This window comes from Mustela nigripes, chromosome 2 (assembly GCF_022355385.1).
Source record: "Mustela nigripes isolate SB6536 chromosome 2, MUSNIG.SB6536, whole genome shotgun sequence".
NCBI lineage: Eukaryota > Metazoa > Chordata > Mammalia > Carnivora > Mustelidae > Mustela > Mustela nigripes.
Window position 1 is genome coordinate 38,441,066 of NC_081558.1, and position 18,657 is coordinate 38,459,722.

Here is an 18,657-nt window from a genome sequence, read left to right on the forward strand (position 1 = left end):
GTTACCAGGCATGACATCAACTCACAACTACCGTAATTACATTGGTACACAAATTTCCCAAACTGTACATTTTCCAAACTGCTTCTCAATTTCAACGGCTGCCTTTAGACAATCACTTGCAGAGTTGTCTGCAGACTTTGAGTAATACCCGCCTTTCTACTCTTTCCCAAGCGTCATTTCCCTTTAGAAAGTGCATATTTCAATTACAAGCACTATTTTTCAAATATGCCCATAAACATATGTCCAAATTAGGAGACAGTGTGGTCTAGTGGTTGGTGACGAGCCGTAGGCATCAGCAACTCTGACTCTGTTCCTTTCGCTGCCCCTGCCCGCGAGGCCCGGGCAGTAGCTCGGGGAGAGTCGGCAGAATGGGACGGGTAAGAGCACAGATTTGCATGCCGGACTATTTGGGCTGCGAGCCTAGCTTGGCCACTCACCAGCTCTTTGGCCCTGGGCAAGTTAACTTCTCTGGGCCCTCCATTCCTCATCTGCAAAATGGGAACAGTAACGGAATTGAGCCCCAGATGTTCTCTTCGTAGTGGTCGGCTGCTGGAAAGTCCAGCTTCCATGCTTGCTATTTAACACGATTACTACCGCATTTGTGGGACTCCGTTTCCTGCTTGACAGCTTGGCTCAAAGTATCCTCACCCACAGCAAAGTGGGTAATTTTTCTAATGGGAGGATAAGGATTTCACCTTGGTCATGTTACCTGGAGAGAGTGAGGGGCAATGAATAAAGTCTGAACAAATTCATTCAATCCGTAGGTTCTGTATGACCCAATAGCTACAGAAGTGAAAATATTATTTTGTAGAAGTTGGTGTTCATCGTCTTTCTCTAAGGATTTGCTTTCATGTTCCCGCAGCTTACGTTGATAAATACCCCCAAACCAACTGAAATGATCAGCATGGGGGAAAAGATACTGTCTTGTGATTTCAGAAGCCTATTTCTCCAAGGACCAAACTTTTCGAGCCCATCCCATATGCATGACCTCTGTCTCGCTGCACTGCACGGTCAGTTGGCTCTCCCGACCAGGCCGGGCGCCAGAGGAACGCGACTACCCCCATTGTCACTGCTGGTCCGTGGTGCTTACACCAAATGCTGTTATTCTGGGCTTCAGGAAATTTTCTAACCACTGGACAGGGTCCAATGCTGTGTGCTAATGAGTTTCAGATTGGAAGACTTCACTGTGCATGTGTCAGAAAAGTACCACGGTTTATGATGGGGGTGGGGGCAGGGAAGAAAAGACACACAGAGAAGGGAAGAAAAAACAGTAGTTAAAAAATGCTGGCTACTCAAATTGACAGGGAACGTGACCTCTGCACTTCATCAGAAATTCCAGCAGACTTACAAAATAAAGGAGTTTGCTTTTATCACACACTGTGAGACTCATATGGAAAAATGGAAAACACTACATCACTTGACCTTGGTGTGCCCCCTTTCAACCACAGACGAATATTGTGTACAAAAATTCTAAATCAACTTAAGATGTTCAAAAAAAAAAAAGCTTTAATTTTCTGCATTAGATTTGATGATTACTATTTTGGTTCTTGAGATTTTGCTCTGAAGGTTCAAAAAGAAAAGGACTCCTAATTCCAGGAAGAGTATTTTATCACTTGGGGAATAAATAAAGTGGTTCTGTCAGGTGGGCACATCGTGGTCTCCACTTCTCTATATTCCTGAGAAAATAACAAGCAAGTCCCACTTACCCAGGTTTGAAAGTCACCCAAAACTGAATCATAATTATTTGCTTACATTAACAGAACATTAAAACCGATTTTAAACAACTTAAGAAACTCTAGCCATCTTTCCTTGGTGATTCACTTCTCTGGGAAGATTTTTCTCCCTTCAAGGAAACCAAGAGGCTCGAAAACAAGTCTTCTCATTATGCCATCACTGTCTATCAAAGAAGAATCCCTTCATGGGAGAGTCTAACTCACAGGACTTCTTTTGAGTTATGAGAATATGATAATACATTTCAAAAAAACCCCAAAAAACAAAACAAATACACACACACAAAAAAAAACCTTTTTTTTTTTTTTTGGCCAGTTAGTACCGGTGACTTTAAAAATCCAACCCTATCACATCCTCCAACTGTCACCAACATTTTTTCAGACGATGTCAATAAAATTGATTGCTTGCAGTTCTGAATTCTGCTCTGCACATGGAAACAATATAATTTGTTTTAAAGTATTTTTGATAGGGGCGGAAGGAGAAACAGAACCTCAGCAAGCCTGCCTATCCACACCACTGGGGTGGGGTAGGGAACAAACTAGAAGCGCGGTAAATGGTCCAAATATTATGGTCTGCTGGAAACTTTGACAAAAATTCCCGACGTATAAACCTTAAACCTTACTGTTGTGCTGACTGAGACGTCTTCCTGTCAGATATGAATGATGTTTCTGGAACATTAACACGTTCATTAAATTCTAACTCCCTGTACTTAAAATATTCTGTAGTTTGGCTCAGAGACGTCTTGACAGCTTTGTTGTAATCATGTATGGGAGGCCCCCCAGACTACACGGTTGATGGGATGCCTCATACCTACAACCAATCTGTTGCTTTTGCAAGTTTAATCTAGGTATTAAGGAGCTGATTGTGGAACCATGTGGATGCGACAACTCCAGCTCAGCTGTATATCACAGAAGCCACTATGGGTGGTGACGGGTTCCCATGATGCCTAGCAACCACGCATACCTCTCACTCCCTAATCTGCAATACTACAAAATACGGCTCGGGTTTTTCCCCCCTTCCTTTTTTCCAAAGCACAAGTGGACGACCAGCAAGGGTCCGACAGTGTTATTCCTAATTACCTTTTTTTTTTTTCACTCTTGATCCTGTGGCTCTCATAATTAGTTACCTGGGGCTGCAATCCAATTTGAAGTGATGACAAGAAAGTGATCCATGAAAAAGTAATAAGTTAAATCCAATTTCAGCCTTCCTCTAATTAAATGCACATGGAACTAATGACTCCAACCCTAGCATTTCAGTGATAATGGTAATTAGCGAGGTGGGAGTCGCTCTCTTTTTCAACACTGGAGGTGTAAACCACAAGGTAAAATGGTAGGAGCACTCTTAATTACATGTGTCATTTTGTCAGCAATTTACACATTTTTGACCAGTCAAGTATGTTTTTTCCCCTGTCCCTCCCCACCTCCTAGCCCCAACAATGATTATAACATACCATTCCATGTTCCAACACATGGAAGCTCCTAAGAGCACTTCAGACTTGAGAATGACAAATAACTTTTCTTTGCTGTTGCTCACCACGGAGACACATACACAGACGAGGCGACAATTGGGATAATGACACAGATCTTAGTCCTTTTAATTGAAATCCTGATATTTACAGTGGAATTTGGTGGTTTGGTTTTATTCTTGCTTATGCTATGGAAAATAGAAGCATTTGCTTATGGTGGCAAACCAGGCGCTCCGTAGATACTGAGAAATGTACATGGAAAGGGAAGCTACAGTGAACTTGCTGATGGTATACCGGTCGTCTGTGGTCCTAGAACACCTGGCTTCCCATCCTAGTGCCGTACCTGCCTGGATGCGCTGTAGTAAGTCAGGTAACATTTGTGAGTTCCTTTTCCTCACCCATAGCACAGTTTAAGGACAGTTCCTAGACCCCAGGGCAGCTATGGGGATGGTCCACATTCAGCGCTACCTAAACATTCATTATCTTCACCTATAGTGATAGATGCACATGGTGACAAAGACATGCTCACATTTAAAATATTAGCATCATGGGGCATCTGGGTAGCTCAGTTGGTTAAGCAACTGCCCTCGGTTCAGGTCATGATCTCAGGGTCCTGGGATCGAGCCCCGCATCGGGCTCCCTGCTCGGCGGGGAGCCTGCTTCTCGCTCTGCCTCTGCTCCTCTCTCTGCCCATGCTCTATCTCCCTCTCTCCAATAAATAAAATCTTAAAGAATAAATAAATAGAATATTAGCATCACACTTGAATTTTGATGCTTAGATGCATATAGGTAGGGTGATCATATAATTAAAAGTCTAAACTGGGATGCTTTACATGAGAAATGCCAATAAATACACTCTGGCACCAGCCATAGACCAGGGATATCCTGGAAGGGCTGGGACACAGGCTTATCCTATATACTGCTGAAGCTGAAAGAGCAAAAAGGAGCTAATTCATTACATTACAACTCAGATCAGAAATCTGGAGGCAAGGACAAAACATACTATTTTAGAAAAAAAAAAAAAAAAAGTTCTGAAAGCAAGAGTATCTGACCCGGGTCACGGGATGGATTTCTTGAGGTTCAGGAAACCCTTATAACTGATACAAACTTCTGTGTGCAGATGCGTTTTTTGGTTTTTTTTTTTTCCCCTGAGGGGGCAGGGTCACTGTTTCTATCATACTTTTAATGGTGTCTGTAATCTGTAAGACTTAATAGCCATTTTTAAAGCATCATTTCTATTTTATTGTTTCTTACTGAGAGATATCTTGTAGGGTCTGGGGACTCTCCAAAGACATGTGGTAACAATGACATCTTAAAAGGTACCCAAATTTCAATACCTCATATCAATTTAAGGTCAGGGATGCCAATTCTAGACAAGGCTAACTCCAGACATTTAAGGAAAAAAAAAAAATCTGCCTCCTTCTCCTGAATTATCTGCTTTACTAATTGCATGTATAGGGATATTTTTTAAGGGTCAGTATTTCAAAACCATTCCATTTCACTATCTACAACATAAAATCGTAGTTTCCTTTAAAGGCTTCCTCTTACCATTTATTCCTTAGTGAATAAGGTGGAAATGATATGAGGTACTAAGATTATATGTGGCATTAATGCAAAGCAAAAATGCTGCCTAAAGCATGTTTTATATAACGGCAAATAAAAATGCTAAAAAAAAAAATTTAAAAAAACCCCCACCACCTGCTGGATCTTATACTTTAACCTCCTCCGCTTCAAGTAGAAGCCCTGATTATAATCCCGAGCTTCCAACTGGACGACACAGCTGCACTTCCAGTGGATTTCACTATCCTCCTTCCAGTGAAATGGCCTCCTGGGTGAGGGGCTCCCACATGATGTAACCTTGGAAGGGAGAGGAGGGGCAGGAGGGGAAAATCTCCGATGACCGGTTTCAAGTTCAAATTCTTTATAGACAGCCTGAAACTGTGGTCAGCTTTCTGCTGTAAGCAACACACAAGGTTTACTTTCTTTCCTGACTTTCATGCTGCCAGAGTACACATGTACTTTTACTTTCTTAGGAGAAAATGTGTCATTTGATTTCCTTCCAGTTTATGTACTCGTGCCAACAACTAAAATGCTTAAAGAACCAAAATGAATTACTACCCAGAAACGGTGGTCAAAGTTCCAAAATTCGATCAATAAAATTGCTCATCTACTCACAAATTAATCTTCAGCCAGTAAAGTTACACATTTTCGAGGTTATGAGCACACCTGCACCGTTAAGCATTTATTTCACTTGTTTAAGCAATCTTCAGAAGCATATAAATATTTATAAAAGCAAGCCTACTATTTTTACCCACATATAATTTTCTTTTTCTGCAGCAAAACCTTGTTAATTCTTTTACAACTCATAAGCCTCCTGAAGGCAGGGTCTATACCCCTGGCAGTTTCATGTAGCTAAGCATCAGCGGGATACCCTGCGCGTTGAGGCTGACCCAGAAATGCTCACTGCATCACATTGAATAAATTCAGATCCTCCTGATTATGAATTTACAATGGGGCCAATTTTCAGTTTTCATTTGGATCATTCATAAAAAATTTGCAAGGCAACTCGAGAGACTAAAGGAGGGGCGATTTAGGTTACTAAGTAGAATGTTTTTTTAAGAACTTCAAAAGCAATATCTATACCCAATTCATGCCTGTATTTTGTAAACCACACATCGCCCAAGAATGTGGCCAGCTCAGGTTGACTTCTGCATGTGTATCTGGAGAGAGCGTATCTCTCTCTTATTTACCCTCGTCTTCCTGAAATTAGTCCAAATTGCTGATGTTCGACTACATTTTGTGATCTCTATCGAGTAACCACTTTGAGCCTCCTCTAACTTTCCATTCTCTTTTGTTTGTTATCATCAGCCTGTGAAACTGGAGAACGCTGCCAAACATAAAGCAGGGAAGTGTGAGATATGCCTAAAATATAAGTCACAGTATATTTGAGGATTTGGGTTTCTTTCTTCCTTTTTTTTTTTTTTTTTTTCCCCTCAAGCAATCAGCCGATCAAATTCTTCTTCCCTGTCAAGCCTTCGTCTATGCGGAAGATCTGAAATTTGCTAAAACAGGTCTCTTAGTGTGGTTATGAAGGGTATGAAGAACAGAGATGAACACTGCTAGGTTTGTTATAGGAGCTCCCTTTCGTTTCAGAGCCGCACTGGCTGAGATGTCCCCAGCGAGGACACGGAATGGCAAGATCTCTTTCGATGTGAAGGTTATTCCTTCTGCGAATCACTGAGTCTCTGTACATATTTTTATAAGGAGGGAGTACACCACGCGACCCTCTGTTCGTGGAAGGCCGGCCAACCTAAGACAGCCTGCTGAATCTGTATGACCCTACCAGGCAGCTGGCAAGACGCGGTCTATGACGCACATGACGGGTGCACGCACACGCACAGGCATACACGTAGCCACACGCGCACACAACCAGTCAACCAACTCTTTATTCTTTTCCCCCCAATCAACTCTTGAACCTGGTCTAAATTCCATGCTTGTCAACTCTCCCACGGAGGGCTAGGAAGGCACTCAAAACATCTTATTTAGCAAAACCAGAATTCAAGATGGCCCCCTCGCCCCGCACTTTCTATACAGACTAAAGAGCTCAGCAGAATGTGTTAGGTTGGTTTTGACACTGTCTTTGCCAAGAAAAATGAAGCTCTCTGTATCATACTCTTCTGGTGGCTAAAAACCTTATAACGGGCAAGAAAATGAGCCCTCAGAAGGAAATCCCCTGAAACTTTACTTCGTATATTTAGCCCTAAAGCAACTTCGTTCATCTTGGAAAAGAAGTTACCTAAAAATGCCATATGTCTTTAAAAAGCAAGTATGAGGGAATATAAGTCTAGTATAAAAAAATTACATATGATATTCAATACTGCCGAGCAGTGCATCAGACAGATTGTGTATGTGTGTACTTTTTAAAATTATCCCTAACCAAAGCTCTACTACGTGTGAGAGTACCACCTCCCCCCAATAATATATTGTCATTTTTCCAATGCACTTGAAGTCTGATAAATTCAAGAGGACTCATGGTATTTTTAAGGCTGTTAGAGCTCCAAGAGGGAGGCAAAAAGAATGGACAGTCATTTGAATCACTGAGTGACAGGCTGGGCTAGTTCCCTGTATACATTAATAAATTAGAATTTTAATTGTGTCTCTGTCTGCAGGAGATGCCCCAACACTTTAATATGTACCAACGATTGGCTATGTTCTGGAATCTGCAATGTGGCCTCCGCAGCTGACCTCTGAAACACAATTCCCAGTCTGACTACGGAAACTGTTCAGTTTGATCCTTTCAACTTATTTGAATCCTGACAAATAAGCTCACAGCTGAAAGGTCAACCCAGTCATATTTCATCCTCCAGAGCTGTTCTTAAGACATCTGCACAACAAAGCACTTCTTATAGCACCTGACATGGGACCTCAATGGCCCTGTACCTCATTAAAAATGTCCCCAGCATTCACACATGTGAAAAGGCCTAGGGATTGGTGATGATGGTTTACCAAGTAACTAACTGGTTTTGAAAGTGTTAGTCAACAATATGCACTGTCATCCAACTGTTCCCATAGAGGGTTACTTTAAGTGCCAAACTTGACCTAGACGGCGACGGCTTCCTGAGCAGATGTAGAAGAACTAGGACTTGCTCCCCAAACGTCAGTTAGATCTTTGCAGGATAATTTGGGAACTGGTGTTGGTTCACTCTGATCTGAGAAAAGTCAACACAAGCTGGAATTTGGGTTGACCTCATGGTCACAGTCACTGGTGCCAAGTTATACCCAACAGCTACCATCTACAAGTTCTGTCCCCAGATGTCTAGTGTGAGAAACACCTCTTTACTTCCTGCTTTCAGGCTGCCCACTCTGAGCTCCATAAGCAGTTGAATCACGTCGTACCTGCAAGTGCCCTGCCTCCGGTGTGGGCACGAACAGCCTCCATCAAGTATCTTTGAAATTTCTATGCCACTTTTCTACTCCGAGTCAAAAATCCAAATTAGATTTTTAAGAACTCCCTTTTTCTACACCGTTCGCCCCTGCCCTCAATAGGGCTGAAATCAGAAGTTGCTAAAACTGTCTCTTTTGATACCTTTACATGAAAATCACCCGTCAATTTGTCATTAGTGATCGAGAGGTATTCTGAAAATATCCGCTAAAGAACAAAATACATATTACATTGATGACTAGGTAAATTAAAAGTACCATATCTTCCACAGTCCTCTTAGCCGTTCTTGACACAACTGACACTTTGGGATAAACGGTTCTGTGCTGTGGGGAATTTCCCCGTACAGTGTATGATCAATTAAGTAGCATCCTTGACCTCTACCTATTAGGTGTCCAATGTCCCCTGTGGGACAACCAAAAATTATCTCTAGACATTGCTCTCTGTCCCTTGTTGGGGGGGGTGGCGCGACTAAAATCTCCCCCAGTTGAAAACCACTGCACTAAAGTTATGGGTGTGGGTATTGTGTTTCCAGCCCCACCACAAGAGAAAGAACTGACCTATCCTGAGTACCAGAAACTTTTTCTTCTTGGTCTACATGGTCCCTGATAAGCAACCCACACCTGCAAACTCATCCTCCTATTACAGCAACTCATTAGAAGATCTTCTCCTCAACCACCACACTCTTGGTTGAATAGACATTATTTTCCAAAATGTCATCCTCTGCTGGTAAACTAAAAAAATGCACCCTCTGCAGAAGAGCGTCATACGTGATTTGCAACTCCCAACACAATCTACTTCTGAATGGCGTATCAGCTCTCCCAAAGTGTATAACGTCAATTTTTTTCAAAAAGAATTATCACCTGAAGGGCTGGTTGTTTGTCATTCCTCTTGGGAGATTTTAATCCACTAACTTGCTGCTGTTGTTGCTGCTGAAGGAGAAGCTGTCTGGCCACTTGAAGTGCCTGGAAGGAAAAATGGAAGAAACATGTTGGTGTGAGTCGCTGTGTTCGGGGCTTCCTTCACATAAAGGATTCCAGGAAGTACACTTGAGGATGGGATCCTGACTTATGCATTTCCAGGCCAATGAAACAGCCCACAAAACTTCCCAGCAGTCTAAGCTGGGGAACTTTCCACATTTGGTTTACATTTTCTTAGATGGAGTCAGTGGTACAGCCAGTTCCTTAGATACAGCAATCCACCCAGGCCGATGCTCTATTCCTACCATCAGTGTGACGTAACTGGGACCATGAATGACTGGCACCCTGAGGAAGGAAAGCAGAGCAGTGAGGAAAGACCTGGACAGAAGGCGCAGATTTAGGAGATGACAATGGGGCATTTTTTGGAGGCAGCTTCATCCTCCAATTTGTTGGGAGAACTTGAGAGCTCGAGTCAAAAGGAAGTAAGACTTTGACCTCTTCTGAGTCCAGATAAAGAGAAGAAGCTCAATGGTGAAACACACTATGGATAAAGGTATGTGAGAAGGAAAATCAAATAAGGTAAGATACACTCAAGGTGACCTGAAGAGACTATCTAAGAAAAAAAAAAGTAGCCAATGAGACCTCTAGGTCAATTCAAAAGGTACATTATGTACCTGTGAAAAAAACTGATCATGCCTAATATAGAATGATGCTTTGAAGCTCGTAACATAGGTGGTTTTTATTTAAAGGCAGAAACTAGAGCAGTAATACGAACTGGGCATAAAGCAAAAGGTAAACAGCAGAGTCCTCCCAAGTTCAGAAAACAGACTGACCAATCTTTTTTAAACGTTCAATTAAAAAAAGAAAAAGAAAAGTGTCATCAAGAAACCCTCATGAGAACATTTACTGTCAAATAATTTAACAGAAATAATGCCACACCTTTCTAAAGAGGGCAGCCGGATCAGCAACAGAAGACGGAAGTTTGCAGACAGTGTGCTAGAAATCACATGAGAAGTTACGCTATTTGAGTTAATTTGGCTGAGAACCAAGAATGTTCATGTGGAAGAGATGTCAAGACTGTTCATTTAATGACATGCTTAGAGTTTAGAGACAGAATGGGATTTCTTGGGGATTGCATCAATAATAATTTCTACATAGTAACTAAATATTGGTGCCTAAAAGAAGATGCACCAGTAGATGTGGTCACCACAGCCAAAGGATCTGATGCTAGAAGTCTCTGAATGTGTGCATAATGGACATATGATGATAGTGCATTCCTCAGAGAGAAACAAAGACTTCATTTGCTTAAAACACTCAGGTATGTAGTTCCAGAAAATGTCATAGTGACACCACGGAATGAGGGAAAGGTAGGATGTCCTGGAGGGCCCTGTGCACTGAACTCAGGGGGAAGGGAAGAGAGAGTAATCAAGAAGGACTGTTCATGACAGACACCAAAAAATGTCAGATTCTCAAGGGCAGGGCTTCTGAAAGGACAACTTCACTAACTGAGCTCACGACCGTACTACTGTAACAAAGAGTATTTTTTAGACATTTTGTAAGGTTGAGCGGCGCTTTTGTGCCTAAACGGCACACAGGGAGGCCATGAAACAGATGCACAGATAAAGAGGTGACAAGGAAAAATCTTAGGAAAGATGGAAACTTCCCGTCCCGCCTCCCTGGGACACCCACCCACCTTGTCCCAGGGAGGCCTTCTGCCTACTGAACTCAACCACCACCAGCCCTTCAGATGTAACGTACAGGCTAGCTCATCTGTGAAGGGAGAGACATGTTCGAGAAAGCCTGCCTGGAAGAGCCTCCAGAAGAGAGGCTGTCTGAGAGGGGCATCTGGAAGCCAAGACGCCTGGGAGAGCTGCCCGAGACTCCAGCCTGCTGTCTCTGAGAAGGATTCACCATCACTGGACTCCGGGTTTCCTTGTCTCCTTGGAGACGCTTAGTACATGCGTAGGTGTAAAAGTGGGCAGAGTGAAGATTTCATTTATATCATATAAGAAAAATAGTCCCCTTTGCAAGGTGCCTGCAGGAGCAAAAGCCTTTCCTCCTACTATATATGTTCTCTTAACTACTTCACATGAGGGTTTTACGGCTTTTTCATGTAGGGAAGGGAACAGCTACACAGTCCAGGGGCTTGCTTCAGAGTTCCCAGAGAAATGAACGGATGAACAAGGAAGGGTCTGGCTGCTACCTGGGAGGGCAGGCAGAGGGACTGCAGATGACCAGGAAAAGAGTACGGAGGAAGACATGGTAGGGAAGAGGAGAAAGTAGGGACATTTGATACTAGAACAGAACAAGCAAAGCAAGGCAAAATGATGCAAATTCCATAGTCACCAACCTTCGTTAAAATTATTTACTGTGTGTCACCAAGTATTTGGAGAACAGGTACTCAGTCTTTAAATAACCAAGTCTCAGAGAATCTGTGCACTGAACTCGTTTTGGCAAAAGGGATGGTATTTAGTGTCTTTTTAAAAAACATACACACACGCCGCACAAAACTATTCTTATGTTCTCCTAAGTATACTCGAGCAAAGGAAAGTATAGGACTCAAACCTAAGTTTTCAACCAATGTTTACTGAGCTGGCTCTATAACATTTCAAAATTGGCTAGTGAAATCCTTGCGATTATTTTCCTGGTTTTAGGGGAAAAAATCACATACGTGTACAACATTTTTTTTTAGACCCAACGTGGAGCACATGAACTTAAATAATCGTGTAATGAACTCCAGCTACCTTACAGCATTTCATACCGAGCCCTGCTGAAGATGATAATCAAAGACAGCAACTCGGGGTAGAAAAGGCTTAGGAACTTGTAGGAGCACAGGTGATTTTTCAGTCAAACTACCAAAGAGAGAAGAATACAAGGTGGACATATGTGCCAACTGGCTTCTGAATTTTATTCTCAAAATGAATGTAAATATGCAAAATAATTTTAAATATCTGGGATGGAGAGGCAATACTAATATAAATTATTCCCCTTGATCTGAATTGTTATGGATTGCTTCACAATTCCCTGACCTTATCCTGATTATGGGAACAAAGTTGGAGCAAAGTATTAAACCTATCCTCTCCCACCCCCAAATCAACGGAGTTCTCAGCAAGCCCATTAAAAGATCATTTATGGGCGCCTGGGTGGCTCAGTGGGTTAAGCCGCTGCCTTCGGCTCAGGTCATGATCTCGGGGTCCTGGGATCGAGTCCCACATTGGGCTCTCTGCTCAGCAGGGGGCCTGCTTCCCTTCCTCTCTCTGTGATCTCTTCCCTTCCTCTCTCCTACTGTGATCTCTCTCTGTCAAATAAATAAATAAAATCTTTAAAAAAAAAAAAAAGATCATTTATTAGAACTTATAAAGTGCTGTGAAATCAACCACCAAAGGACATTTGCTTTTCTGATTTCCAGTATATGTAAAGCACTGTGATCTAGATTTTAAATTGTCTTAAAAAAGAAGAGAACATAAATCCTTACTGTACTAGACTACGCATTTGAGAATTATCATGATAATATGAGCTGTATTACATAATTTATAATACAAATCTCTGGTATTATAGGAAAGTCAAGAATGTTTGATCTCCTGTTCATTGTTGGTCAGTGCCAAGTCTGAAATGACTGATGGGACCCTCTTTGGAAACTGCACCATGAGTTACCCATACAAGCTTACTTGACAGCCAGCCTTAGAGATATGTTCCAATACAACTAAAGAGGGAGGAAGAACATTTCTCATTTTTATAATGATATCTCAATTACATATGGAGAGAAGTTATGATATCCTATTTGAAGAAAAACGAGATCCTTTGGATATAAAAAGTATAAAAAGATGCAGGGATATTTGTTTGTGCATGTATGAGGGAGAAGAAAAGAGAGTTGTGAGGGGCAGGGGGAGAAAGAGAAAGGATATGAATAAATGAAAGAATTTATCTCTTAAGAAGCAAAGATCAACTCTGACTCCAGTTCCAGACTAACTGCTAATATAAATAACTTAAAAGGCCCCATCCCATCTCTGGAGACCTTTCACTATTGATGGTGGTTCCTGGGCTGGGTTGAGTCAACACTTCCTTTATAACAGATGTGACAATTGCTTGGCACTGGACAACTTGGTGCTGTATTGAGTGCTAGACTCAGGTTACAAGAAAGACGTAGTTTGAAGATGTCATAGAAAGGGGGTGACCGATAAAACCAGGGACTTAAAGCCCCGATGCACACACTCACATCTATTTTCCTTCAACGGATAAAATAAATGGCTCTGTGAGCCAACAGAGGAAGGGGATGGAAGGCGTGCATGTACTCTCTTTATCTGTGAACTTGCCAGCCTCCCTCTCTGCCTTGGCTATTACCTATGCCCCAGTTGGCGCAAGGGGTCAAAGTTGCCTTATGATCAAGGCTCTGTGGGTCACAACCAGCTTGGAGTACTCAAGAGTCCGGGGGTGTCCTTGGTTGCAAGTCATGCACCTATACTAACTGGGGCCTAGGCATTTCTGATACACCATCAAGTCTATGGGTTCAAAACTATGTCATTCTCTGGAGGGCCTTCACCTTCTTGGTAAGTGCCAACTATTATTTATAAGATACGCTTCGCACAAGCATCTTTACAACTTTTGAGCTATTTATAGCAGAAGTTCAGAGCAGGTGTTTATACAGAAGGGGTCAGGTATCCCCACGTTCAGCATGTTTATTAAGGTAGCCAATGTTCAAAAACATGTTTATCACATTTTAAGAAATAGCAATAAATTTATATAAAATATGATTGGAATAAGCACACACATATATGTAAAGCAAACTGGCAGAAAGAGAAAAACTCTACGCGAGTCTTTTTACACACTCAGTGGTGAGGCCTGAGAGAAGCACTGATACTTGGAGGTTCTCAAAAAAATATGAACCACAGTGTTTTAGGTCCTGGGTCAGCAACCTGTAGCCCGTGGACCAAATCCCCACATCAGCTGTTAGTGCACAGCCCACGAGATGAGAATGGTTTTTACTTATTTAAATAGCTGGGGAAATAATAAAGGGAAGAGTATTTGGTGACATGTGAAAATTATACAGAATTCAATTTTCAGCATCCACAAATAAAGTTTTATTGGGACGCTGTCGTGTTTGTTTCATTACACACGGTCTGTGGCTGCTTTTGAAACACCAAGCAGAGTTAAGTACTTTCAACACGGACTGTATGGTCTGCAGAGCCTAAAATATTTCCTCCCTGGCCCTGTACAGGAAAAGTTTGCTGAGCCATGCCTTGGGTTGCTATCTGTATTCTGAGATCCCCTGAAGATTCCACTGGACACAATTTCATAAAAACAAAGATTGCAATCAGTTGCCCAAAATAAGCTTAGAAGTTAGCTGACATGCACGGACCTTACTCACTCACTGTTCTTAAAGCTCAAAGTCCTATTTGATTTTCCAGAAAGAACTGGGACAGGAAAACAAAATACATTCGTGTGCTCCTCTTTCTGAAACTATTTAAAACGAGTTGCAAACTTTGCATACGTGTTTCTTCTCACAGATAATTTACACCAGTTCAGAATGAATCCCTTCAATTGGCTGTGAGGTCTCGAACACCATCAGGATGAAGACGTCATGTGCTATTGGCCAGTGGAGAAAAGTCGGTTATTTCCTGTCTGCCCTGACAAGTTGTCCCACTTCCAGCTTCAAAGGCTGCTATGAGTCAGCCACCCTTCCTCTAATTTCTTTTCCTAGACTCTCCCCACCCCTCAAGATCAAACCTGTTTCTCAGATAATTTCCCAGGCTAATCAACAGTCACTGTGCGTATGGGGGTGGGAGGGGGGGAAGCTAGCAATAAAACACAGCATGGGAAGCTTAGGAGGAAAGAAGTCATGTTCTCGTCTTTATTTCTCAACCTCTTGATGCACCTCAAGTACCTCTAGAGAGTTTCTCTTCCCGCATAAAATCGTCTGCTATCTTGGGGCAACCCGGCAACTAACTACCATCTTAACAAGAGGGCTCATCAATGAACACAATCTGAAGATCGCTCTGTAGCCAGACCTGGAACTGAGTATGCAGAGAAACTCCATCACCTCCTTCCTTTAGATAGTAACCACTCCAGGGCAGGATGGAAAGAGTGCCTGTGGGTCACTAGAAAAGGACAGAAAGGTCAGTGGCTGATAGCACTAGAGGTGTAGATGCGTTCATACAGAATCCACAGCACTCCGAGGCAGTGAGGTCTCCAATAGGAATGCCAACTGGGGGTGGGGGGTGGGGGACTGATTTACAAATGGAGCACTTGGTTATCACAGGAAAATGGAAAAGTAAGCTAATCTCATAGAGGGATTTGTCTAAGGAAAGATTCTGACTCTAGTGATTGTATAAACATTAGATACAAAAACAAAGAAAGCACTATAGCAGACCATCAAGTCATGTCACTAGTGTCTTAAGGAAAAAAAAAAAAAAGGAAGAAAAAAAGGAAAACATTAAAATATTCCTATATGGGGGTAACAACCACCAAAAAATCATCAGAGAGCCTATCAGAGTCTCTTTGCACTGGTCACTATTTGGTCTACTTGATGAGAATGCAAATAGACTCTGAACATTCATATCATTCAATCAACACTGTTGATTCACTTGACTTGACTCCCACCCCCGACCACCCACTGTTTCAGAGCAGAGAGACAGCAAGGCCTTAGATGAGCTGGGACACTGGATTTGAATCAGTGCCCTAGAAGGGAAAGGTTCCATGTCCACGCTTTGTCCATCCTCAGAGCGCTAACAGCTGGAGAAGGTATTGTATCCTCTGGGAGCCTTCCAGAACAGCTGATACTTAGAAGGGACGGGTTTCTCAAGATGTTCCGCAGCCTTTGCAAATGAGCTTACGAGACAATACATAGACATGATGAAAAAAATTGGAGCGCAGACAACCCCATGTCTCCAGAATTCGAACATTATGCTTCTGAGTTGTAATCCAAAAGGAGAGGAAATGAAAAAGTCGGAGATCCCTACTGACATGGTCCTACCTGCACGGGCTGTGTCATCCACGAGTGTGGGGGTGGGCAGAGAGGAGGCCAGGACACAGCATCCCTCCGCCACCTGGACCACTGCCATGTCTTTATTATCTGCACCACCCGGGACCTCCACCTTCCCTATTTGCTCAAGCCGGGTTTCCCAAATCCTTACTGACGTCACGTTCTCTTCTTCACACTACACACAGGATGGTTATCACTGCTACGACACTTAATACTGAAGTTTTTCACTTTGGCTTTACTTTAAAATGCAACAAATAAGGTAGAGACCTTCTGGGAACTTTTTTAATGCTGGGAACCAATTAGAGTGTGTTTTCCAAAAGAAAAGATGACAGATAGTATTTTCTTTCCTTCTTCCCTTTTTCTCTTTTTCTTTCTTTCTTTTTTAAAGAATTGGTGTGAAAGAGAAGGAACTGGGCCCCTGTGCTCTGTCTCAAGGTGATTCGCCAGCATTCATGCCTTGGGGCTCAAACTCGATCCCACACCCCAAGTACCAGAGATAAGGACACTGACATATCAGAAGGCCCTACACAGGGAGAGGTACTCTGCTACAAGTCCCACCCCCCAAAGGACACCTAGGGGCAGAAAGGGGTCAGAAAACATTATATTTGCTTGCAGTTATGAGTAATTTTTATTATTTAAGTATCCACATAGAGGATACTTGCTGCCAAAGAAGGTTAAGGTTAGGAATTTTCATGAGACAAAAAGAAAAAGGAAGGATATCTATGATCCTCTTGCAAAATCAGCTGAAATAAGTTTAATGGCTCTAAACAGTCAGGAAGTCTGTTTGAAGTCTCTTATAAGAGGAGACAAAAACCCCCACCATCATACTCCTACTCCATACACCTATTAACACAGGGCCCTATAACCACCTTGTTGAGGCCCTGGTTGGCTGCTCCTCGCTGGAGCCAGTGCCAGACGCTGAATCACCACCACCGAGTCTCCGGCACCTGAGTTGTCTTTGGAGGGATTCCATCCAAGCACTGCCCAAGCCTGAGCCTGTCTAGCTTGAACGAGTCGGCAAGACCACAGCCCGAGGCGCCATGACCGTAGGCATTGCAAGGAAGGAAAACAGAAGGCAAGTTTATTAGCAAATGTCTAAAATGTTGTTAGGTGCTGCATCAAACTCGTTTCTCCTTGTTACGGAAGGACCAGATTGTGCCCTGTGAAAAATAAATACATGGGCCCATTCCTTCTCCAAGTTCCCAAAGTAGAAAATATGGTGGTGGTGGTGGGGGGCGGGGGGGGAGGTCAACTGCAAGGGTAAATGAATCAAAGGGATCTATTAACTTGCTGCATTAACCTGTTGTTTTCGGCAATTGTCTTTTATGGGGATGCAGCCCAGCAACTCTCATTATGAATAATCCAGATTCATATCTTTTCAAACCTTGTGATGAGACCAGCTCATTTTGAAGCTTGCAGAAGAATCTGGCCACAATCATGTTCAAAATAATGGAGAGGTTTCTGTGATTTTACTACTAACACTGAACCTAGTTTCTGCTCCAACAAATATGATGCTGAATTCCTTTATCCTTGTGGTGTAAATCACACATACTTGGGATGCCCTATGAATGGTATGCTTCCCAAAATACCATCCTTCCCTTACCTGAACAATGGGGAAGGAAGGAAAAGTGAAAGCTAGTTTAGAGGAAGCATTCCAGCCGCGATGAAAGAGAAAGAAAGAAAGAAAAAAAGAAAGAAAGAGGAAAGGAAAGGAAGAAAGGAAGGAAGGAAAAAGAAAAGAAAAGAAATAGAAGTGGAAAGAGAAGGAAGATCGAAACCAGACTAATAATCTAAAATATGGAATTACTCACTCTTGGCCAAGTTAACAAAGACAAAAATCATCATCATCATCATGATCATCATCGTCATCTCCAATAATTTACATTTCTCAGAGCAGTTACTGCAAATAGCAAAGATTACCCTAGTATAACAATTGAAGAAATAAGGACCATCCAGAAATAGAGCAGCGAGTATAGTTAACTCCCTGCACTTAGAGTACTAAAATAAATACAATGTATTGAATTGCTTACCATGGGCCAGGCACTATACCAGTTAGTTGCTGTAGACTTGCTATCTTACTTCTTATTCCCAACATCTCAAAGGGAAGCAGGGCAAGGTTTTATGATTACCAAATTAAAGTGGAAAAATCATGAGATGGTGAGGTTCAGCAACTTGCCCAAGGTCACAAGTCTAGTAAATGGCCAGGACAGAAAAACAAAAACAAGCAAACACTGTCTCATACATACTTGACACTCACATTCTACCAAGGTCACTGGTTAGACCAAATATGGCTGCAGGTAATTCTGGCAAAGGGATATGCAGTCCTACAGAGCCAAACATGCATGAATGAATTTAGGTCCTTTTGTTTTCAGGAGGAAGGGAAAGGCCTTGTCCCAGTATTACATCTTTTAATGTAACTTTACCTGCTTTCTTTTCCTCACACAAAAGACTTGCTTTCTTCAACCAGATCCTTCCATTCCCAGGAATCTTGGAGCCATGGCCACATCTGCAAATTTGCCCTCCCATTCTCTGTCCATATTTACAAGGCATCCACATGTCTTCTCCACTTAAATTCTACTTTTTCCAGACAAATACTGCATGATCTCATAATATATATATATAT

General features: G+C 42.2%; 1 protein-coding gene across 10 annotated transcripts in view; it reads right to left on the minus strand.

The window, feature by feature from the left end:
• FOXP1 (forkhead box P1) overlaps nt 1-18,657 on the minus strand; it is a 685,031-nt gene that overhangs the window by 144,806 nt on the left and 521,568 nt on the right. For all 10 annotated transcript variants that reach the window (XM_059390157.1, XM_059390158.1, XM_059390154.1 and 7 more), the window contains one exon: nt 8,999-9,100. In XM_059390157.1, the coding sequence (XP_059246140.1) occupies nt 8,999-9,100 (102 nt within the window). The remainder of the gene's footprint in view (nt 1-8,998; nt 9,101-18,657) is intronic.